At 38.8% G+C, this 25,703-nt stretch overlaps 1 protein-coding gene across 1 annotated transcript in view; it reads left to right on the forward strand.

The window, feature by feature from the left end:
- LOC307051184 (transcription factor SOX-30-like) overlaps positions 1-24,064 on the forward strand; it is a gene marked incomplete at both ends in the record, with an annotated part of 42,225 nt that extends 18,161 nt beyond the window's left edge. Inside the window, 2 exon segments of the mRNA XM_079701525.1 lie at positions 1,838-2,336; positions 23,668-24,064. Coding sequence (XP_079557651.1) covers positions 1,838-2,336; positions 23,668-24,064 — 896 coding nt within the window.
- Positions 24,065-25,703: the final 1,639 nt, after the last annotated feature.

A 25,703-nucleotide genomic window follows, 5' to 3' on the forward strand; every position in this document is an offset into this window, starting at 1 on the left:
TGTTCTCTATGGCTCCTATAATTTTTGTTTCCTTTGCCTAAAATGACCATACTTCTTTTCTGAGGACTAAGAGCCTCTTGTACTGTACAGGGAAAAGAAATCTGCATCAGAGGTAGATTTTAGGAGCAGATGTCTTGAGTGCAGTGATAATTCAGTGAATAAAACTGAGAGATTTTACAGGTCAGCCTGGCTTCATAGTTGCATAGAGAAGGAGATTTTCCTTATACCAGATGAGTGGTAGAGGTTCTGTCAGCTATAGGTTTATTTGTTAGTTTGTTTTTTCTTTCATCTAGTCATACCTTTCTTGACTATTATTAACCAAGTTCTGTGCCAGGTAATGGGGATACAAACATGAATTAAACTGTTCCTGCTCTTGAGCTCCCAGTTTTGTGATTGTGGTAAGGGTGGCAGACCTGCAAATTTACACTATTTTATGATATGTGATAGATTTATAGGTTCTGAGGGAACCTGAAGAGGGCAATTATGTTTGACTAATCAGGAAAGGCCTAAGGCCTGTGCCTCACAGATTGGAGGGCTCGTCCATGTAACCCCATTAACTGAGAATCAGTACAGCTTCATCTACACCCTGCTCCTGTGTTGCCTCTACTTCACTGGGTCAGAGGCCAACTTGAAACAGATATACCCCTTAATTCCCTACCTCCAGGTTTAAGGGGGAGGAGGGGTAGTTATTTGAGTTATCTGGAGAGAAGGAAGGAGAGGAAGGTGTTACCTGGCCAAGGCTGAGAGAAGATTCACAATCCTTTTGGCCTCTGACAGAAACATTTCTAACCACAGGGTCTGTTCTTGGACTGCATCTTCTATATTAACAGAGACCTAACTGCATTGAAATAAACTAGATCATGAATCTATTGCTTTGGTTTCTCTCTGTATCTCTGTGGAAAAGTTAAGTTAAATTTAGGCTAGGTGTGTCATTTGGATAACTCAGCAACTCGGTCAGCAGTCCTCTCTTCTTCAGGATCAAAAAGATCAAATATATGATTATTTCACTTGCCTCTAAAAATTCTGCTATATCCATCATGCCCTGCTGCGATAATATTCCTTTCTTATCTGTCACAAATTGCTGACCTATGGCAAGTCTTAGTCTCACTTGGGAATTTCCTTATGTATTCATATTGAATGCAATAAAGCAAAATAATTTGACCGATTGTTTAGTTTTTTTGCAATTAAATAATTAAATGTCATTTATAATTTAGTTTAATATAGAGAAGTATACCAAATAAAAGAAAAATGACCCATACCACTATGATGAAACCTCTATTAATATGTAAAATAAAATTGATATATTTAGAGAATAGAAAATTCAAATAGTACCAATAGGTATAAAATGAAAGTCTTGCGTCCCACGGCACTGCCCCCTCTTCCAGATGACCACCTTTAAAAAGTAACCACTATCAGTAGTTTCATATTATTTCTTTTAGAAACATTTATACATATGTACCAGCATTTGTGTGTATTTGTCTTTCACTCAATCACTCAATCATTTTATTCATTTATTTATTCATCCAAAAAATATTTTTTAAGGGCCTATTCTGTGCCAGGCAGAATGTTGAGGCCTGGGGATACAGTAGTGAGCAAAACAGAAAAGGTCTCTCCTCTTATGGCACTTAGAATCTAGGTGGGAAAGAGAGACAAGAATGTAAAATAAATAAACAAGATGGCTTCAGTTTGTTCAAGATGCTAAAATAGAGTGGTGATGTTCTTAGGTAAGGTGGTTAGTGAAGGCTTCTGGTTGTGCAGTTTATTAAGTTCTGCTGAAAAAAGAAAAATATGCAGTGACTCAGTTCATGCCTGACTCATGCTATTTTTATTTCCAAAGGTGAAGCTCCACCTGCCATCCAGCTGCCCACACCTGCAGTCCAGTGCCCAAGCCCCATCTCACTTTTCCAGCCGAGCATCTCCAGTACTGCCCATGTGGCTGTCCAGTCTCCAAGTCTGCCCCTCTGTCCACCACTCCCACCCCTTTGGGAGGGCTTTGCTGGGCCCTCCCAAACAGACACTCATCAGCTGCATTCTGGAGCCAGTCACTCTGTGAAGAGACCCACTCCTGTCTCTCTGGAGAGCACCAGCAGGATTCCAGCTAGTGCAAGTACTGCCCACGCCAGATTTGCAGCCTCTCCCATCCAACCTCCCAAGGAGTATCCCCGTGTCTCCACTTGTCCCAGAAGTGCTCCAATCCCCCAAGCTCCTCCTATTCCACTCTCACATGTCTGCCAGCCCCCTCCCCTCGTCCATGCAGCCACATTATTTGGGACCCCACCGCGATTCTCTTTTCATCACCCTTACTTCCTACCTGGACCTCACTACTTCCCATCAAGGTAAATGAACAATTTATTTCCTTTCACCTAAAACTACTTATAGCTAATGAATTTTTATCTCTGAAGGCCTCTCTTATTTACTGAAAAAGGAACTTCCTCATTACTGCTTGGGATCTATATAATTTAGATTAGTGACTAAATAGGGGCCAAGCAGTTAACATAAATACATGGAGGGGCCAGATGAGGACTGGGGAAGCCAAGGAGAGTGCATGCCCCATCTTATGAGGCAGCTGCTACTCAGTTCCAGCCTACTGTTGCCGCATGAGAATACAGGCGCCAGTGTTGTCAGATCTGATTTTTCTCTTGAAAAAATAATCAGTTATATGTGACCTTAAGATCATTTAGTCACACCCCCTTATTGTATAGAGGTGTGGTTCTGAAACTTTCATATATATATATATATATATATATATATATATAAACCACATGTGATCTTGTTAAAATGAAGACTCTGAGTCAGCAGGTCTGGGGTACAGTAGTTTCCTATACTGAGTTATAGTAAGCCTAATATTCTGCATGTCTAACAAGCTCCCAAGTGATGTCAATTCTGCTGATTGTGGACCACACTTTGAGTAGCAGGGATATAGAGAGCACTTGATCTAAGAGGTTAAATGACTTGTCTGAAGTTATATGCCCTCTCAGTGCCCTTTTTAACAAACCAAAACGTTTCTTATGTAAATTACCAGTAAAGGAATTTATTTTCACAGGGACGTATCTAGGGAAAACAAATTTGTGACTTTTCATTTTGGAGTGATAGAATTTAACTTCTTTGCAAGCATTCTAATAGAGTGGCATTAACCTCTAGTCTTCAGTTGCTGTTAAGTGTGTAGACAGAGATGGTTTCTGTTGAGAATGGAGTGTTACATGTTTAACACAATCTTTTATGGTTACTTACTTAGAAAGTAAAACTACTCCCCACTTGGGTACCAAGGCCTCAAAGAACTTTCGAGGTATATATTATGTTGCTTCAATTCATAATGAGATTGCTTGCTTTCAAGTCCTTAGCCCAGAACTGGAAGAAAGTGGAACTAGGGGATCAGATGAGGAGAAAGGGAGATTTTGCTATTTGTTGTTTGTTTTGTTTTTCCCAATAGGCTCTTCTTTCATAGCTTTCAGAAGTCTTTTAGTTCAAGAAATCAAACTTCAAGAGACTCCTAAGGCCAGGGGTTGATAATCTCTTCTCATTGCTATTTCCTAGGATCTGTTGTTATAGGAATTTTAGAGAATTTTACAGTGTTTTTGTTAGTTATAGGAACAGTGCTAAGGACATAGCTGGAACTTAATAAATGAGTAGGTTTGAGAAGATCAGCCTTAGTTAGAACCTCGAGGTCCAAGAGCTAAAACTGCGGAAATTTTGTCTTTGTTACATAATTCATTTTGTAATACAGGAAAGACTTAGACAGTATTTACTCACATTAAAGGAGAAAAAGAGGCATCTAGAACAGGTTGTGTACCACAATCTCACTCTAGTTGTTACTGTTTTTTCTTTTTAGCATTATGAGAACTTGGCATTTTTATCTGTAATTCTCACAACAATCCTTTGTTTTAGGCATAGTAATCCCTTTACTTTTTCAGATAAAGAAACTGATCAGCTGTTAAATAGCTTTGTTAAGGTCACACAACTAGTAAATGGCAGAGCCAGTAGTCAAACTTAGATGTGCTGTCCGATTTTGAATTTCATGTTTGTTTTTTTCACTGTATCAGTAAGGCTTCTCAACATAATGGCTTCTCTTGATTGGTAGCTGTTAGTTGCTAGCAGAGAATCACATGGAAAATACATACTGTATTTTTGAATGGAAAAATCATGTAGCCAAGTAGACTTTTGGGCAGGAAATGTTTCCTTATATAATAAATAGATAAAATCATAGGAAATTTATCTTCCTTACTCATGACAAGACTTACGGGATTTAGCTGTTAATGTACAAATCATCTGATTGTTTAAAGAACATTTTGAAAAGAAACTCTGAAAAGTATGTCCTTAGAAGACAGAAACTATACCTTTATCTTTACTACCATTATTGCTAATTAATAATAATGCTATTAAAGGAACCAGATGAAGTGAGTTGGTAGTTTTATACTGAATTTTATTTCATGTAAGAATGTCAAACAAGTACGTCAGCTATAAACATTAAGTTGCTCCTCACTTCTACCTGTATGTGTGTGATGATAATTTTCCCAAGGATATGGATGATCTTACTTATGCTTGTTTAGATAGTATATTTCAGTAAAATACAGCCTAGCTAAATAACAAAATTAATTGATTTCCTCTCAATTTTTCTATTGTCTCTTCTCCCAACTAATAATAGGTTCTTCTATAAAGAATATTTCCTCCCTAATCTAATTTCATTGATGTGTGGAATTATTCAACCATTTCAATACTGTAATTGTAATGACTTTTGACATATATATTAAATATATACCAAATATACATATTTGATATTTTGCCCTGTGTATCTAGAGTAAAAATCAAGGAGGTTAGGCAGTTTAATCAAGGAGTCACTTTATGAAACAGATGGACACTTAGAAGTGCTGATCCCTAGCTGTGAGGGCTAATATCCTCCTGCCTTCAAATATTAACCATCTTCATACTGTGCTTATTGAGACACTCTATTTCTGTACTACATTAATTTCTTTGTTATTCTTTTCACCCTGCACCTTTTCTCCTTTTTTAAAAAAAATTTATTTATTTATTTATTTATTTTTGGCTGTGTCGGGTCTTCGTTTCCGTGCAAGGGCTTTCTCTAGTTGCGGCGAGCAGGGGCCACACTTCATCGCGGTGCGCAGGGCTCTCACTGTCGCAGCCTCTCTTGTTGCGGAGCACAAGCTCCAGACGCATAGTCTCAGAAGTTGTGGCTCACGGGCCTAGTTGCTCCGCGGCATGTGGGATCTTCCCAGACCAGGGCTCGAACCCGTGTCCCCTGCATTGGCAGGCAGACTCTCAACCACTGCGCCACCAGGGAAGCCAAACCTTTTCTTCTATTCCTCCGCCTTCTTGTAGTGTTTATACTTTCATATGCACAAGAGATATCTAGGATCTTCATTCTCTTGGCCATTGAGTAAATAAATGTCTTCAAAAAGTGTATTGCAGGGGCTTCTCTGGTGGCACACTGGTTAAGAATCTGCCTGCCAAGGCAGGGGACACAGGTTCGAGGCCTGGTCCAGGAAGATCCCACATGCCATGGAGCAACTAAGCCACTGCGCCACAACTTCTGAGCCTGTGCTCTTAGCCCGACAGCCACAACTACTGAGCCCACGTGCCACAACTACTGAAGCCTGCGCGCCTAGAGCCTGTGCTCCGCAACAAGAGGAGCCACCGCAATGAGAAGCCCGCACACCGCAATGAAGAGTAGCCCCCGCTCGCCGCAACTAGAGAAAGCCCGCGCGCAGCAACAAAGACCCAATGCAGCCAAAAATATAAACAAATAAATTAATTAATTAAAAAAAGTGTATTGCAGTTAGGGATATAGAAAAGATACGAATGATAACTGGGAATTTATTAGCTTGAAATGTATAAAAAATATATAATCAGACATAGCTATATCTATGTATCTGTTAGGATAAGTAAGTCCAAAGGATTCTAAATTTCTGGGATTATATAGCATCTTAACTGTAAAATTTTAGACCAACAGGTCAAAAGTTAAAAGCAATTATCCTTAACCCTTGTTTGGTTTGTCGACCTATTTAAGAATTTAATTGAAGTTTTGGACCTATTTTCTGTAATAATGCACATCTACATACATATACAATATTTTGCCTAATCCTTATGGAGGATAGAATTTATAGTCCCCAAACATGATAGATTTAGCTAATATGGAATACTTTCTGCTGTAACTATCTATAAATGTTGAATTTAAATATGAACAATTTAACACCTAGCTGAAATCACAAGAAAGAAAAATAAATCCCCCTTTGTCAAAATGACAAACGAGCTGAAAACTAATACAGTGGTCCTGGGGGTAGTTTGCAGATTCAGATAGTCTCAGCATTTATAAACTTGGGTTTTAATGCCTACATAAGGAGAGGATGTGAGGTCATGACTCTGCTCAAGGTGAGGAACTGAAATTAAAACCTCTTCATAAAGCTAAGACGCTAGAGGACTTCCCTGGTGGCGCAGTGGTTAAGAATCCGCCTGCCAATGCAGGGGACACGGGTTTGATCCCTGGTCCGGGAAGATCCCACATGCTTCAGAGGAACTAAGCCCATGCACCATATCTACTGAGCCTGCGTTCTAGAGCCCACAAGCCACAACTACTGAGCCCACACGCCACAACTACTGAAGCCTGTGTGCCTAGAGCCCGTGCTCCATAACAAGAGAAGCCACTACAACGAGAAGCCCATGCACTGCAATGAAGAGCAGCCCCCGCTCGCCACAACTAGAGAAAGCCCGCACACAGCAATGAAGACCCAATGCAGGCAAAATAAATAAATAACTTAAAAAAGAAGCTAAGACCCTAGAAAGGCCTCTCAACCTTGATAAAGTAATAGAAGATTTTTATCACTGACCCAGAGAAAGCACAAAGGAAACTTGTTTTTATTCAGGGCTATATATGGAAAACAGTCTTCTGTTAGAAATCAAAACCCTAGATTATACTGCACACTGGTTGAGAATCTGAAATCAACCTATCCACTTGATAAACTGAGAAGTTATGGATTTCCCTGGAGGTCCAGTGGTAAAGAATCCACCTTACAATGCAGGGGACGTGGGTTCGATCTCTGGTCAGGGAACTAAGATCCCACATGCTGTGGGGCAACTAAGCCCACGTGCCACAACTACTGAGCTCACATGCCTCAACTTAGAGAGCCCATGTGCAACAAAGTACAGAGCCCACGTGCTCTGAAACCTGCATGTCACAGCTACAGAGCCCACATACCCTGGAGCGTGTGCACTACAACTAGAAAAGAGAAAAAACCCACACGCCACAACTAGAGAGACGCCCGTGTGCCACAACTAGAGAGACGCCCGTGTGCCACAACGAAAGATCCCTCATGCCTCAACAAAGATCCCACGTGCCACATCTAAGACCCAACGCAGCCCCCCCATAAAATAAATATTAAAAATAATAAAAAATAAACTGAGAAATGAACACAGAAATTAGTTCTTGGATGACTTACCTGGGACAACTATTGTAGAGGAACACTTCCACCATTCAAGCCACTTGGAATTTCCAAAGGGAGAAAATTGTTATTTAAGGCGAGCTTTAGAAAATTATGGAACATGAGGAAAGTACTCATTAAGAACAAGAGTCAGTAGATGCTACAAATAGGAGAAATAACACCCCAAGAATTTGAAATAACTGAAAATCAGGGAGAGACTAAAAATCAATATTTCAAATGTTTAAAGAGGACTTCTGTACCAGCCAAGATGCAATATAAGGAACTGTATCTACCCTCATCTGAAATGATAAAAAAACAGACAAAATATATGAAGATATGGTTTTCAAGACACTATTTACCAGGCAATGAATATGAAGATCCCTGAGAGACAGAAAATAAATGAGGTAAGCCTTGCAATCTAACCAGCTTACTGACCTGGAAACCGTGGCACAGGGAGGAGAAACACAAGCAGATCCTTGCAGACTCCCTGAGTTGAGGAGATGGAGCTAAGAGGCCAGTGAAACCAAGTCAGTTAGAATTCTCAGGATAGAGTACTGGAGAGAAGAAAGCTGCACAGTGCAAGAACTCTGGATCTCTGCATAGGTTCCATCTTGAGTATTCAGCTGAATACTGATCAGTGTATGCCTGTGAGGAAAATTACCCAAGGCTAGTGGAAAAGCTACTTGAAAAATCAGAGACACCAGTTCCCAGCAATCACACCAGGCTGGAAATCGTTCCTGTTCTCACCAAACAGATTGGAAAACCTTGATGGGGTATTAAATACTTAGAGAGTCTTGTTTCAGCTAGGCCTAGACTAAAACTTTTTAATCAACTTTTATCTAAAAAATTTTATCTAAAAATTCTTAAGATCTGAAATGATCAAACTGTCTTCAAGTAATTAACTGCATCTAGAACAAAGCTCAAGGATATTAATAGAAATAGTATGATTAAAAAGATAAGTGAGAGGGAGTTTCATTTCTGGTTTGGCAGCATGAGGAGCTCTGTGAAGCTGCTCCCAAGCAAACAAACGTACCTGGTGAAAACTATTTTTAAAAACGAACCACTTAAATTCTCTGGGCAGTGTCCTAAGGGCATACAGCAAATGAAGAAACATTTATTCAAGAAAACATCCTAAAACTTGGTGAGAACAGCAAGAGTCTATGACCCTTGAGCCATGACAAATACCATCCCTCACTCCCACCTTCAGTTCATCTGGATGGAATGCCAACTCTGGGTGGGTATGGCCAAGAAGGTAGCTCTCACTCCCCTCAGCTCCTAATCAAGGGATACAATATCTTACAGAGAATGGTAGCATTTCTCCTAATCAAGGGATACAGTATCTTACAGAGAATGGTAGCATTTCTCATCCTCTCCAGCACTTGAGTTAAAGAAACTAAGTTGATGGTGAGTGTGACCAAGAGGTTGGGGGTTCCTTTTCTTCGCTCAGCCCCTAGTAACAGGATAGCCACTCAACTCTAAGGATGACAGGCAGAGAATACTGTAACCCTGAACATGCTTGACCCAGGTCACTTGTACAAGAGATGTTCTATGCTGGCAGAGGCAAGCCAAGAAGACCAGAGATTTTGCCATAAGAAGAGAGAGCTCAGAAGCTTTCCCCAAAAGGAATTTGACTTTATCTGAAACAGTGTGGGGAAGTTCAAGCCTAAGGACACTCTTGAAAACAATGAGGTTTTGGTGATAAGCAAATAAAAAGAGACTCCTCTTAATTGAGACCAAGAAGCTACTGTATGCCAGCTAGTACACCAAAGAGAACTAGGGAAAGAAACAGCAAAGAAGAGCCCTCCTGCAGTCAGAACAAACCTCAAAGACTCCTCAAAGTTTACCCCGTCTGAATTTAATTGGATCAGACTGTGGAACAATCTTCTGCCCCAAGGCATTTCGAAAACATTAGAGCAATCAGCCAGCAATTAGTGGAATCTTAACAGCTGTATGTGATAGCAAATGAGTCAGAGAGCTTAACACAAAAATCAGGGAAGGAGATAGTCAAAGAGAGTCCTGCTAAAACCAATATCATCCTAGGGTGACTGTATTCATGTCCAAGTCTGTGCCCTCTAAGGAGTGACACTCAAGGTTCACACTACAGAGGAAAGAGACTTCACTAAAATAGTCTGTCCCTGGTGGTCCATTGGGTAAGACCCTGCGCTCCCAATGCAGGGGGCCTGGGTTCGATCCCTGTTCTGGGAACTAGATCCTGCTTGCATGCCACAAATAAGAGTCTGCATGCTGCAACTAAGAAGTCTGCATGCCTCAAGCAAGACCCGGTATAGCCAAAATAAATAAATAAATAAATAAATATTTTTTAAAATAAAAAATAAAATAGTCTAGTCAAGTCAGTAAACAAAAAACAAGCAAAAAATACCCCCCAAAAAAGTAGCCCTGGAGAAGTGAAAGAGAGTCATTGTCCAGAGTTCCTACAGTATATTACGTAAAATGTCCAGAGTTCAACCAAAAATTATGACATGCAGAGAAACAGGAAAGCACAATTTGTACATGGGGGAGAAAAACAGGCAAAAGAAACTACCTGTGGTAGGGCCCAGATTTCAAATTTGACAAAGGCTTCCAAGCCATTATAAATATATTCAAACAATTAAAGGAAACCATTTTTAAAGAAGTAAAGGAAGTTATGATGATGATGATGTCTCTTCATAGAGATACTATCAATAAAGACATAGAAATTATAAAAACAGCCAAATGGAAATTCTGGAGTTGAAAAGTACAATAACCAAAATGAAAAATTCACTAGAGGGGTTCAACAGTAAAATTGAACAGACACAAGAATGAATCAGAAAACTTGAAAATAGACTGGTAGTGATTTTACAATCTGAAGAATAGAGTGGAAAAAGAATGAAGAAAAATGAACAGAGCCCCAGAACACAGTCATCATTAAGTGTACCAGTGTATCTATAAAAGGAGTATCAGAAGGAGAAAGGAGAGAAAAAGAAGCAGAAAAAAGTATTTGAAGACCTAATAGCTGAAAACTTCCCAGATTTGATGAAAAATATTACACATTTAAGAAATTTAATGAATTATGAGTAGCGTAAAAGCCAAGAGATCCACAGCGAGACACATCATAGTAAAATACTGAAATCCAAAGCCAAAGAGAAAATCAAAGTGAGAGAGAGACAGACTGACAGACAGACACTCATCATGTACAAGGAAACCCCAATAAAATGAACACCTGACGTCCCATGAGAAACAATGGAGGCCAGAATACATATTTGAAGTACTGAAAAGAACCTGTCTACTTACATTTAGTGAAGCCATGTTTCAAAAATGAAGCCAAAGTAAAGACATTCTCAGATAATCCAAATCTGAGATTGCTAGCACACTTGCATTGTGAGAAATACTGAAGGGAGTTCTTCAGGCTGAGAGTAAGTGATCACTAATGGTAGTTGGAATACAAACAAACAAAATACCAAAGAGCCCAGTAAAGGTAAAAATGCAATTATAAAAGATAGTATAGGAAATCTGAAAACGAGTGGGTGTATGTATATGTATAACCAATTCACTTTGCTGTACAGCAGAAACTACCACAACATTGTAAGCAACTATACTCCAATAAAAATTAATAAAAAAAAAATAGGGCTTCCCTGGTGGCACAGTGGTTGAGAATCTGCCTGCCAATGCAGGGAACACGGGTTTGGGCCCTGGTCTGGGAGGATCCCACATGCCGCATAGCAACTAGGCCCGTGAGCCACAACTACTGAGCCTGAGCATCTGGAGCTTGTGCTCTGCAACGAGAGGCCGCGACAGTGAGAGGCCCGCGCACTGCGATGAAGAGTGGCCTCCGCTTGCCACAACTAGAGAAAGTCCTCGCACAGAAACGAAGACCCAACACAGACAAAAATAAATAAATAATTTAAAATAAGAAATAAATAAAAGATAGTATAAAAAAGACAGTATAAATCTTCTTTTGACTGGTTTTAAAAGCAGTTGTATAAAACAATATGCAAATAATTGTTTTGGGGGACCTATAACATATAGAAATGTAGTATATTTGATAATAAAAGCATAAGGAAGTAGGTGGAGGCAAAGTTGTTTTAGAGTAAGGAAATGATGGCAGATGGTAACTTGAATCCACAGGAACAAATGAAGAGAACCAGCAGTAGTGAATAAAAAGGTTAATATAACAAACTTCAAAGTATATACTTGCTCTCCTTTCTCTTCTCAGCTTATTTAATAGGCATAAAATTATATAAATTAATAATCATACCAATAGATTGCTGGTTTTATAACACATATAGCTATAATTTATATAACAATAGTACACAAAGGGGGAAGAAGGAGTAGAGCTATATACAAGCAACATTTCTATATTTTGGGACTTCCCTCGTGGTCCAGTGGGTAAGACTCCACGCTCCCAACGCAGGGGGCCTGGGTTCGATCCTGGGTCAGGGAACTAGATCCCGCATGCATGCCGCAGCTAAAGAACCTGCATGCTGCAACGAAGATCCTGTATGCCGCAACTAAGACCCAGTGCAGCCAAAATAAATAAATATATATTTTTAATTTCTATATTTTACTGGAATTAAGTTAGTAAAAATCTGAAGTTGATTCAGGTAAGGTAAGATGTATATGATTAGCCCTAGAGCAACCACTAAGAAAATAACAAAAAAATAGTGGAAAAGTTGTTAAAGGAACTAAAAAGTTATTTAGAAAATATTTACTTCATGCAAAAGAAAGCAGTAAAGAAGGAATAGAAGGCCACAAGGAAAATACAAGACACATAGAAAACAAAAGATAAAATGGCAGACATGAATCCAACTGTTTCGATAATCACCTTAACTGTTAATGATTAAACAATCAAAAGGCAGATATTGTATAACTGGATAAAAATCAAGATCTTAACTGTATGTTGTCTACAGTAGACAAACTTCATAGTCAGACTCTTCCAAAAAATGGGAGGGCCTCATTCCATGAGGCCAATATTGCTCTGCTACCCAAACCAGAGAAAGACAACATAAGAAGGGAAAACTGCAGGTCAATATCTCTAATGAATACAGAGACAAAAATCCTCAACAAAATACTAGCAAACTGAATTCAGCAGCATAACAAAAGGATTATACACTGTAACCAACCTGGATTTATTCCAGGAATGTGAGTTATTTAACATTTGAAAATGGATTAATGTAGTATACCATATCAATAGGATAAGGGACAAAACCACACAATCATCTCAATGAACCCAGAAAAAAAGCATTTGACAAAACTGAGCACTTCTTCATGTTGAACATGAAGTATTCCAGCAAACTAGGAAGACAAAGAAACTTCCTCAACTAGTTAAAGGGCATCTACCAAAAAAACCCTAACTAACATTATACTTAATGACAAAGACTGGAGATCAGCAAGACCCACTTAACATCAAGAATAAGACAAGGATGTACATTTTTACCACTTCTATTCAACATTTTATTGGAGGTTTAATCCAGGGCAATTAGACATGAAAAATAAATAAAAGGTATCTAGACTGTAAAGGAAGAAATAAAACTATATTTATATATTGCACAATCTTATATATAGAAAATCCTGAGGAATCCACAAAAAAAGCTATTATAAGTAACAAATGAATTCAGCAAGTTTTCAGGATATAAGACTAATATATATAAAACAGTTGCATTTCTGTACAGTAGCAATGACTAAATAGAAAATGAAATTGAGAAAACAATTCCATCTACAATAAAATAGAATTTAAAAACCTTAGGAATCAATTTAACAAAATAAGTGCAAAACTTATATTCTGAAAAGTACAAAACACCACTGAGGTGGAATGTCACTGAGAGTTACAGAATAGGGAGCCCCAAGAATCTCTCTCTCCACTGAAGCAATAATTAAGCTGGCAAAAACGGTCAGAATCAGCTGGAGGGGTGTTTAATGAAGAAAGAAGCTGCTAAATTCTGATAAGAGAGCACTGTGGCATTTTTGCCACAGCCATCTCACATTTTCTAGTTCAGTGATGGCCAAGGGGATGGTGAGCCATGTTCCTGTTGTGACTTGTTGCTACTAGAGGAGGCAGTACAGACCTTGTTCTTCAAGCATTATGGTTGTGCATTTTTGACCTGTCTGGTGACGTCCTGAGGAATTGGCTCAGGGCTTACCTTAATTTGACTCTCCCAAGCATTCCCTTAGAGCTGGAGTGGCCTCCCAGCTAGTGTTTGTGGAAAATATTTAAAGGTATGTACTGTCCACAGCTGCTTGGGTTAAGGGACAACAGACAGGACAAGCAGCAGACAGACTGAAAAGCCTAGAAGAGACTGGGAAAGGAGACATATGGGGGAATAGAGGCTTTGAAAAACTCCCATGTATACTGAGGAATCAGTACACAAGGGCACAAACATATCCAGAGCTAGCATATCCAGGGCTAGACACATGTTCAGCAAACACTGGAGAAGACCCTAAGCTTTCACCTCTGACTGCTTTTTAGGCTCTGTGTAGATAGGAAGTCAAGGCTGAAGAAGACTTGTAAATAGCTTGACCCAAAACTTCCAAAATTTAAAGAAAGATAGGAATCCAAGAAGCTCAATGAACACTGAGTAGGGTAAATTCAAAGAGATACATTATAATTAAGCTGTCAAAGCCAAAGAAGGAGAGAATCTTGAAAACAGCAAGAGGGAAGTGACTAATCTTGTACAGGAGATTCTCAGTAAGGTCAACAGCCAGTTTCTCATCAGAAACCACGGAAGTCAAAAGACAGTGGCATAGCATAGTGCTGAAAGAAAAGAAACCATAACCAAGGATTCTATAACCAACAAAACTACCCTTCAGAAATGAAGGAGGGCTTCCCTGGTGGTGCAGTGGATAAGAATCTGCCTGCCAATGCAGGGGACACGGGTTCGATCCCTGGTCCGGGAAGATCCCACATGCCGTGGAGCAACTAAGCCCGTGCGCCACAACTACTGAAGCCTGTGTGCCTAGAGCCCATGCTCTGCAATAAGAGAAGCCACGCAGTGAGAAGCCCATGCACCACAATGAAGAGTAGCCCCTGCTCACTACAACTAGAGAAAGCTTGTTTGTAGCAACAGAGACCCAACACAGCCAAAAATAAAATTAAAAAAAAGAAAGAAAGAAAAGAAATGAAGGAGAGGGAATTCCCTGGCAGTCCAGTGGTTAGGACTCGGCACTCTCACTACCAGGGCCCCAGATTTGATCCCTGGTTGGGAAACTAAGATCCCACAAGCCACGCAGTGTGGCCAAAAAAAAAAAAAAAAATGTAGAGAAAGTTCATCACCCATAAACCTACCCTACAAGGAATGCTAAAGGAAGTATTTCAGAATAAAATGAAAAGGCAGTAGACAGTAACTCAAAGCCAGACAAAGAAATAAAGAACACTGGTAAAAGTTACTAAAATAACAGATACAAAAGCCAAGTATCTTTTTTCTTTTGTTTTTTTGGCCTCACCAGCCGACATGCAGGATCTTAGTTCCCCAACCAGGGATCAAAGCCGTGCCCCCTATAGTGGAAGCACAGAGTCTTCACCACTAGACCACCAGGGAAGTCCTTCTTTTGTTTTTAAAAGCCAAGTATATTGTATTTTTGGTTAGTAACTTTTTTTCTATGTGATTTAAAAAGCAAATGCATAAAACATCTATTATAAAATCTATGTTAATAGATATAAAATGTATAAGTACATAATTCAGGACAGTAGCAATACAAAGGAAGGAAGGCACTGTATACAAGCAGAATTTTGATATGCTAATGAAGGTAACTTAGTATCAATTCAAACGAGATTGTTATAAATTTAAGGTGTTAATTATAATCCCCATGGTAACCACTTAAGAAAATCACTTAAAAATATTTGAGGGAATTCCCTGGTGGTGGTGGAGAGGACTCCATGCTTCCACTGCACCCCTGAACCCCAGCTCAGGAACTAAGATCCCGCATGCCACGTGGTACAGCCAAAAAAAAGAAAAAAGGCAGAGTAAGTATTTCCTTATCAGTAATCCCTTTAAATGGATTAAATTCAAAGGTAGATTGGCAGAATGAATTTAAAAAATAATCACACTAAATCTTGTCTCTAAGAGACTCACTTTATTTATTTAAAAAAATAAACATGATATTCACTGAGCAGATTTTTTTTTTTTTTGGCTGCACCATGTGGCTTGTGGGCATCTCAGTTCCCTGACCAGGGATTGAGCCTGTGCCCCCTGCAATGGAAGCACAGAGCCCTAACCACTGGACCACCAGGGAATTCCCACAAGAGACTCACTTTAGATCCAATGACACAAATAGGCTGAAGTGAAAAAATAAAAACAGATATTCCTTGCAAGTATTGTAGTAACCAAAAGAGAGCTGAGGTGGCTATAATAGTATTTAACAAAATAGACTTTATGTCAAAATTGTTACAAGAGACAAAGACATTACATTTTTTATTTATTTATTTATTTATTTATTGGCCACGCTATGTAACATGTAAGATCTCAGTTCCCTGACCAGGGATTGAACCTGGGCCACAGCAGTGAAAGCCTGGAATCCTAACCACTAGGCCACCAGGGAACTCCGACATATCCATTTTAAAACGTTAAGAAGGGACTTCCCTTGTCTCACAGTGGTTAAGAATCCGCTTGCCAATGCAGGGGACAGTTTTGATCCCTGGTCTGGGAAGATCCCACATGCCATGGAGCAACTAAGCCTGTGCGCCACAACTACTGAGCCCAGGCGCTGCAACTACTGAAGCCCACGCGCTCTAGGGCCCATGTGCCACATCTACTGAGCCCACATGCTGCAACTACTGAAGCCTGCGTGCCTAGAGCCCATGCTCTGCAACAAGGGAAGCCACCACAATGAGAAGCCCGTGCACCACAATGAAGAGTAGCCCCCCCTTGCTGCAACTAGAGAAAGCCTGGGCGCAGCAACGAGGACCTAACGCAGCAAAAAAAAATAATAAAATGTTAAGAAGATATAGCAATTATAATCACATAATATATAACAACAGTACCCCAAAATATGTGAAGCAAAAATTGACAGAATTGAAGGGAGAAATACACAGTTATGCAATAATTGTTGAAGACTTCACTACTTTATTTTATTTATTTTTTATTGAGATATAATTGACATGTAACATTATATTAGTCTCGGTATACAACATAATTTTTTTCTTGTGATGAGAACTTTTAAGATTTAATCTCTTAGAAACTTTCAAAAATACAATACAGTGTTATTAACTATAGTCACTATGCTGTATATTACATCCTGAGGACTTAACTTATTTTATAAATAAGAAGTTTGTATATTTTGACCACTTTTATCCATTTTGCTCACCTCTCACTCCCAATCTCTGGCAACCACAAACTGTTCCCTGTATCTGTGATTTTGTTTTCTTTGTTTTTTGTTTGTTTGTTTTTAGACTCCTCATGTAAGTGAACCCATATGGTATTTGTCTTTCTCTGACTTATTTTACTTAGCATAATGTCCTCAAGGTCCATCCATGTTGTTGCAAATGGCAGCATTTCCTGATATCATTGTGGTTTTAATGTGTAGTTGCCTGATAATTGTGAGCAACTTTTTTTTTGGCTGCATTGGGTCTTAGTTGCTGCGCATGGCCTTTATCTAGTTGTGGCGAGCAGGTGCTACTCTTCATTGAGATGTGTGGGCTTCTCATTGCGGTGGCTTCTCTTGTTGTGTAGCACGGGCTTTAGGTACACAGGCTTCAGTAGTTGCAGCACGTAGGCTCAGTTGTTGTGGCACACAGGCTCTAGGGTGCGTGGGCTTCAGTAGTCGTAGTGCGCAGGCTCAGTAGTGGTGGCTCGTGGGGTCTAGACCGCAGGCTCAGTAGTTGTGGTGCACAGGCTTAGTTGCTCCACGGCATGTGTGATCTTCCCAGACCAGGGGTTGAACCCATGTCCCCTGCATTGGTAGGTGAATTCGTAATCACTGCACCACCAGGGAAGTTCTTGAGCACCTTTTCATGTACCTGTTGGCCATCTGTATGTCTTCTTTGGGAAGAAAATGTCTGTTTAGCTCCTCTGCCCATTTTTAAATCAGATTTTTTTTTTGCTATTGAGTTATATGAATTCTTTATGTGTTTTGTATATTAATTGTTTATCAGATGTATGATTTGCAAGTATTTTCTCCCATTCGGTAGGTTGCCTTTTCATTTTGTTGATGGTTTCCTTACAGTACAGAGCTTTTCAGTTTGATGTAGTCCCACTTGTTTATTTTTGCTTTTGTTGCCTTTGCTTTTGGTGTCAAATCAAAAAACAAACAAACAAACAAACTGCCAATTCAGATGTCAAGGAGCTTATTGCCTATGTTTTCTTCTAGGAGTTTTAAAGCTCTAGGTCTTATGTTTAAGAGTTTAATCCATTTTGACTTGATTTTTGTATATGATGTAAGATGGGGTCCAGTTTCATTCTTTTGCATGTGGCTGTCCAGTTTTTCCAACACCATTTATTGAAGCTTCTGTCTTTTCCCAATTGTCTATTTTTGTTAGTTAATTAATAGCCATGAATTAATTAGCCACATATGCATGGGCTTTTCTATAGCTCTGTTTTGTGTTCCATTGATCTATGTGTCTGTGTTTATGCCAATACCATACTGTTTTGTAATATAGTTTGAAATCAGAGAGTATAATGCCTCCAGCTTTGTTCTTCTTTCTCAAGATTGCTTTGACTATTCACTGTCTTTCATGTTTCCAGAAAGCATTTGGGATTGTTTGTTCTATTTCTGTGAAAAATGCCATTGTATTTTGATAGGTATTTCACTGAATCTGTAGATTGCTTTGGGTAGTACGGATATTTTAACAACATTATTTCTTCCAATCCATGAGCACAGAATATCTTTCCATTTATTTGTGTTTTCTTCAATTTTTTTCATCAGTGTCTTATAGTTTTCAGTGTACAGGTCTTTCACATCCTTGGGTAAATTTATTCCTAGGTATTTTATTCTTTTTGATGCAATTGTAAATAGAATTGTTTTTCTTAATTTCGTTTTCTGACAGTTCGCTGTTAGTGTATAGAAATGCAAGTGATTTTTGCATATTGACTTTGTATCCTGCAACTTTACTGAGTTCACTGACTAATTCTAACCGTTTTTTTGGTTGAGTTTTTAGGTTTTCCTAGATATATTATTATATCATTTGCAATTAGAGACCGTTTTACTTCTTTCTTTCCAATTTGGATGCCTTGTATTTTTTTACTTGACTAATTGCTGTGGCTAGGGCGCCCAGTACTATGTGGAATAAGTGGCAAGAGTGGGCGTCCTTGTTCTGTTCTTTACCTTAGAGGAAAAGCTTTAAACTTTTTACCATTGAGTATCATATTAGCTGTGGATACTTTAAATAATGAACGGAAGACCATCCATCCAAAAATGATGAAGATCAAAAATGAAATAGAAGACTGTATGATACCTTAAACCAACTAGAACTAACAGAAATACATGATCTCCACCCAACAACAGGATATAGATTCTTCTCAAGTGAAAATGTATATTCTGTAGGATAGACCATATGGTAGATCACAGGATGAGTCTCAGAAATTTTTAAAAGATTGGAACCATACAAAGTTTCTTCTCTAACCATGATGGAGTGAAACTAGTCATCAATAACAGAAAGAAAAACTGGAAAATTCACAAATATTGGAAATTAAACAACACACTCTTAACCAGTGGGTCAAATAATACATCACAAGGAAAATTAGAAAATACTTTGAGATGAATGAAAATGAAAACACAACATACCAAAACTTAAGGAATTATATAGCAAAAGCAGTGCTGATAGAGAAATTCATAGCTACCCTGGCCTACATTTAAAAAGAAAGATGTTGAGCTTCCCTGGTGGCACAGTGGTTGGGAGTCTGCCTGCCAATGCAGGAGACACGGGTTCGAGCCCAGGTTCGAGCCCTGGTCTGGGAAGATGCCACATGCCGCGGAGTAACTAAGCCCGTGCGCCACAACTACTGAGCCTGCGCATCTGGAGCCTGTGCTCCTCAACAAGACAGGCCACGATAGTGAGAGGCCCGCGCACTGCGATGAAGAGTGGCCCCCGCTCGTCGCAACTGGAGAAAGCCCTCGCACAGAAACGAAGACCCAACGCAGCCAAAAATAAATAAATTCACTAATTAAAAAAAAAAAGAAAGATGTCAAATTAACAACCTAACTTTTTACCTTAAGGAACTAGAAAAAGAAGAGCAAATAAAACCCAAAGCTAGCAGAAGGAAGGAAATAATAAAGATTAGAGTAGCGATAAATAAATAAAGAATAGAAAAAAATAGAGAGTTTAATGAAATAGAGAAAAAAAGGTCAACAAATGTTGGCTTTTTGAAAAGATCAACAAAATTGACAAACTTTTATAGCTAAGCTAAGAAAAAAAGAGAAGACATAAATTACTAAAATCAGATATGAAACTGGGTACATTACTCGGACCTCGTAGAAAAATGATTATAGGATAAAAATGAATAATTGTACACCAACAAGTTAGATAACCTAGATGAAATTGACAAATAGTTGAATTACCAATACTGCCTCAAGAAGAAATAGGAAATCTGAATAGGTGTATATCAAGAGATTGAATCAGCAATTAAAAACCTCCCAACAAAGAAAAGCCCTGGACTAGATAGCTTCACTGGTGAATTCTACCAAACTTTTATTTTTTATTTTTTCATTTTTATTTTATTTTATTTTTTTTTGTGCTGTACGCGGGCCTCTCACTGTTGTGGCCTCTCCCGTTGCGAAGCACAGGCTCCGGACGCGCAGGCCCAGCGGCCATGGCTCACAGGCCCAGTCGCTCCGCGGCACGTGGGATCCTCCCAGACCGGGGCACGAACCCGCGCCCCCTGCATCGGCAGGCGGACTCCCAACCACTGCGCCACCAGGGAAGCCCTCTACCAAACTTTTAAAGAAGAATTAACACTAATCCTTCTCACATTCTTCCAAAATATATAAGAGGGAGCGATTCTAAAGCCAGCATTACTCTGTTACCAAAGCTAGAAAAAGATATCACAAGAAAGAAAATTACAGAATCAACAAAATACTTGCAAACTGAATCCAGCAGCATATTAAAAGGATTATACACCAAGACCAAGTGGGATTTTCCCCAGGAATTGTAAGTGTGGTTCAACATCAGGAAATCAATCAGGGTAATACATTTCATTAAAAGAATGAAGGAACAAAACCATCTGATCATTTCAATTGATGCCGAAAAAACATTTGATAAAATCCAATACCTTTTTGTGATAAAAATCAATTCCTGATTTCAAAACTTAGCAAACTAGGGGTAGAAGGGAACTTCTTCTACATGATAAAAGGCATTTATCCAAAACCGACAGTTAACATCATACTCAATGATAAAGCACCAAAAACTTTCCCCCTAAGACTGGGAACAAGACAAGGATGTCTGCTTTCACCACTGCTGTTCAACATTGTACTAGAAGTTGCAGCCAGAGCAATTAGGCAAGAAAAAAAGACATGTAAAATGGAAAAGAAGTAGAATTACCTCTTTTCACACATGATACTATATATGGAAAATCCTACATATAGAAAATCCTAAAGAATCCACAAAAATGTATTAGAGTGAATGAATGAATTCAGCAAAGTTGAAGGGTATAAGATCAATATACAAAATTCACTTGTATTTCTGTACACAAGCAATAAGCACTCAAAAAAGGAAATTGAGAATACAATTCTTTTTACAATAGCATCAAAAAGAGTAAAATAGTTAGGAATAAATCTAACCAAGGAGATGCAAAACTTGTAAACTGAAAACTATAAAACATTGCTGAAATAAATTAAAGAAGACTGAAATAAATGGAAAGGTATTCGTGTATAGGCATTGGCAGACTTATTATTAAGATGGCAGTACTTCCCAAAGGGATTTACAAAATCAATATAATCCTTTTCAAAATCCCAGCAGCTTTTCTGCAGAAATGGAAAAGCTGATCCTAAAATTTACATGGAATTGTAAGTGACCTGGAATAGTTAAAACAATCTTGAAAAAGGAAAACAAAGTTGGAGGACTCACAATTCTTGACCTCAAACTTACTACAAAGCTACTTTGTATCAAAAAACATGGTATCAAGAGAAAGAGGAGACAAGCCACAGACTAGGAGAAAATATTTTCAAAAGATGTATCTGATAAAGGACTGTTATCCAAATATACAAAGAACTCTGAAAATTCAATAATAAGAAAATGAACAACCCAGTTAAAAATGGACAAAAGACCTGATCAGATACCTCACCAGAGAACATATACAGATGACAATCAAGCATATGAAAAGATTCTCCACATCATATATCATTAGGGGATTGCAACTTTAAACAACATTGCAATATCACTACACACCCCTCAGGATTGCTTTGCCCACTACACCATGATGCTTCTGTAGGTATTCATTTTCATCCATGTAACCTTTTAGGATTACTCTTTTTTTTTTTTCCCAATAAATTTATTTATTTATTTTTGGCTGTGTTGGGTCTTTGTTGCTGCACGCGGGCTTTCTCTAGTTGCGGCAAGCAGGGGCTACTCTTCGTTGTGGTGCGCGGGCTTCTCATAGGGGTGGCTTGTCTTGTTGCGCAGCACTGGCTCTAGGCGCGTGGGCTTCAGTAGTTGTGGCATGCAGGGTCAGTAGTTGTGGCTCGCGGGCTCTAGAGTGCAGGTTCAGTAGTTGTGGCACACAGGCTTAGTTGCTCCGCGGCATGTGAGATCTTCCCAGACCAGGGCTCGAACCCATGTCTCCGGTATTGGCAGGCTGATTCTTAACCACTATGCCACCCGGGAAGTCCAGGATTACTCTTATCTTTACTGATATTTTTGTTTTCCAGATATAATACTAACTTGTTTTTACCACACCGATATAGCCATGTGATGTTTGCATTATAGCACACTTTAGCAGTTATCAAGTATATACTACCTGGATTTTAGATTTTTTAAATTAAATTCTCCACCAAAGCTTGTGTAATATCTTGCCTATATTGAGTCCTAAAAGAATAGTTAGTAGGTGAATTGTTCCTAGCTGAAGAGAAGAAGGCTTTGTGGAGGAAGTAGATTTGAGCACACCCTTGAAGTATTTGTGGAATCCAATGCATGGAGAGATCTAAAGATAGAAGAGCTATGGAGCAAAGTCATAGTAGCTGCAAGTACAATGCATTCAGGATGTATGTATTAAATTAAAAATGCCTGAATGAGGATGTGGCAGTAGGAATGGAAACCTGAAACGTTTCAGAAACTAGGTCTCATATTTGTGATATTGAACATGGGCAAGGTCCCTAGCACTTGGAGATTTGGGGGCAGGACACCAACCCCTGAAGAAACCCTATATTTCCAAAGAACTTGAGATGACAGTCTATTATGTCAATCATACTTATATTTTTAAAGGGAAGGAAACAAAGTTGACCTTGTAAAAAAAATGTTGGAGCATGAAATGAAACACCCAACTTGTTTTGGGTTTTGCTAATGAGCATGGTTATTATGCTTATACTATCTGTCACTAGATGGAGTCCATGAGTCCAGGCAACTTTTGGTTGGACTTTTCTACGTAACTCTTCCTATGATTCCTGTTCTGTGCCTTTGAAAGGTGGAGTAATACTTTTTAAAAAAAATTGACAAATGGGTTTGAATGGCAGAATTTTTAGATTTGCCTTACAAGAAAAACTATTAGTTTATAAAACAGCAAAGTGATCTTTTCAATTCTTCACATTCCCACACTCCAAATTTCTTTTTGGAAAAGATCTCTAAAAACCACAGTTTAATATCAGTTCTAAATCTTTCTGGTATTGAGTGTTTTAATATAATTAATCATTGAATGTGAATTTAAAAATTAAGTTGTTATCCTCTGTTCGAGTGCCTTCCCCCATCCCCAAGCGCTGTTGATTTCAACCCAGTTATACATTTCCCCCCACCTCCTATAAATTTTTCCTCAAATACTAATAAGAACAATTGTTACACTGCTTACTAAGTGTCAATATTTAGCACAGCACAGCAGGTACCTGCATTTCTAAAACCTTACATAGCATAAGGCATCATTTGAGAAAGGCCCAGATAGGTAATTTTTCTTTATCAAGGCTGCCAAAGGTAAGAATCCTGAGGCTGATAATAGGTAATACTTATAAGCTTACTTTGCCAATTGTTTTATGTTGGGACTAGGCAACATGTAGATGAGTACATGAAGTAGTTTCAGAAAGTTATCTTGGGAGCTCTCTAGGCCCCAGTTAAACTTGCTCAGTTAGTCTGTATACAAGGCAACATGTGGACAAGTTATGATCGAATTCCTTTTTTGTCTTTCTGCTACAGCACGTGCCCTTATAGTCGGCCTCCTTTTGACTATGGACATTTTCCAGGTTCAGTGCCAGAATGCCTTGGTTATTATGAAGACAGATACCAAGGCCATGAAGCTATGTTTTCAGCTTTAAATAGAGAATGTCTTTTTAGAGACTGTCCTTTTAGAGACTACCCAGATGAACGTGCTCACAGCGAAGATTTTTGGAGTTGTGAGAGCTTGGATGAGACCTTTTACTGTAACAGTCATAGCCACAGTGGGGAAGAATACTTAAATCCCATGCCTCAGCTGGACACTGGAGCCTTGGAAAGTGTCTTCACAGCCCCGACATCAACTCTCTCTAACATCCAGCAAGTCAATGTCACGGACAGTGATGAGGAGAAAGAAGAAAAAGTGCTCAGGAATTTATAATTATAAAACAAATATGTACAGAAAATAAACATCTCTTAAAATATATTCTGGGTCACTTGATGTGAAAAACAGCACCTAGAATGCTTTGTTGAGAGTTTTCAGCTGTGATCTGAGGAGTCAAAACCAAATGCAATTTATGCCTTCATAAAGTTTTTTTTTAATTGGAAAAGAAAGTAAAGTAAATATATATTTTTTAAATTATTTTCTGCTTTATAACAAAGTGAATCAGTCATACATATACATCTGTTCCCATATCCCTTCCCTCTTGTGTCTCCCTCCCTCCCACCCTTCCTATCCCACCCCTCCAGGCGGTCACAAAGCACGGAGCTCATCTTCCTGTGCTATGCGGCTGCTTCCCACTATCTATCTACCTTACATTTGGTAGTGTATATATGTCCATGCCTCTCTCTCGCTTTGTCACAGCTTCCCCTTCCCCCTCCCCATATCCTCAAGTCCATTCTCAAGTAGGTGTGTGTCTTTATTCCTGTTTTACCCCTAGGTTCTTCATGACATTTTTTTTCTTAAATTCCATATATATGTGTTAGCATACGGTATTTGTCTTTCTCTTTCTGACTTACTTCAGTCTCTATGACAGACTCTATGTCTATCCACCTCATTACAAATAGCTCAATTTTGTTTCTTTTTATGGTGGAGTAATATTCCATTGTATATATGTGCCACATCTTCTTTATCCATTCATCCGATGATGGACACTTAGGTTGTTTCCATCTCCGGGCTATTGTGAATCTCTATTCACAATGAACATTGAACATTGTGGTGAACATTGCAATGAACATTTTGGTACATGTCTCTTTTTGAATTATGGTTTTCTCAGGGTATATGCCTAGTAGTGGGATTGCTGGGTCATATGGTAGTTCTATTTTTAGTTTTTTAAGGAACCTCCATACTGTTCTCCATAGTGGCTGTACCAATTCACATTCCCACCAGCAGTGCAAGAGTGTTCCCTTTTCTCCACACCCTCTCCAGCATTTATTGTTTCTAGAATTCTTGATGATGGCCATTCTGACTGGTGTGAGATGATATCTCATTGTAGTTTTGATTTGCATTTCTCTAATGATTAATGATGTTGAGCATTCTTTCATGTGTTTGTTGGCAGTCTGTATAGCTTCTTTGGAGAAATGTCTATTTAGGTGTTCTGCCCATTTTTGGATTGGGTTGTTTGTTTTTCTGCTATTGAGCTGCATGAGCTGCTTATAAATTTTGGAGATTAATCCTTTGTCAGTTGCTTCATTTGCAAATATTTTCTCCCATTCTGAGGGTTGTCTTTTGGTCTTGTTTATGGTTTCCTTTGCTGTGCAAAAGCTTTGAAGTTTCATCAGGTCCCATTTGTTTATTTTTCTTTTTATTTCCATTTCTCTAGGAGGTGGGTCCAAAAGGACCTTGCTGTGATTTATGTCATACAGTGTTCTGCCTATGTTTTCCTCTAAGAGTTTGATAGTTTCTGGCCTTACATTTAGGTCTTTAATCCATTTTGAGCTTATTTTTGTGTATGGTGTTAGGGAATGATCTAATCTCATACTTTGACATGTCCCTGTCCAGTTTTCCCAGCACCACTTATTGAAGAGGCTGTCCTTTCTCCACTGTACTTTCCTGCCTCCTTTATCAAAGATAAGTTGAC

Source organism: Hyperoodon ampullatus (genome assembly GCF_949752795.1).
Source record: "Hyperoodon ampullatus genome assembly, chromosome: 4".
Lineage (NCBI taxonomy): Eukaryota > Metazoa > Chordata > Mammalia > Artiodactyla > Ziphiidae > Hyperoodon > Hyperoodon ampullatus.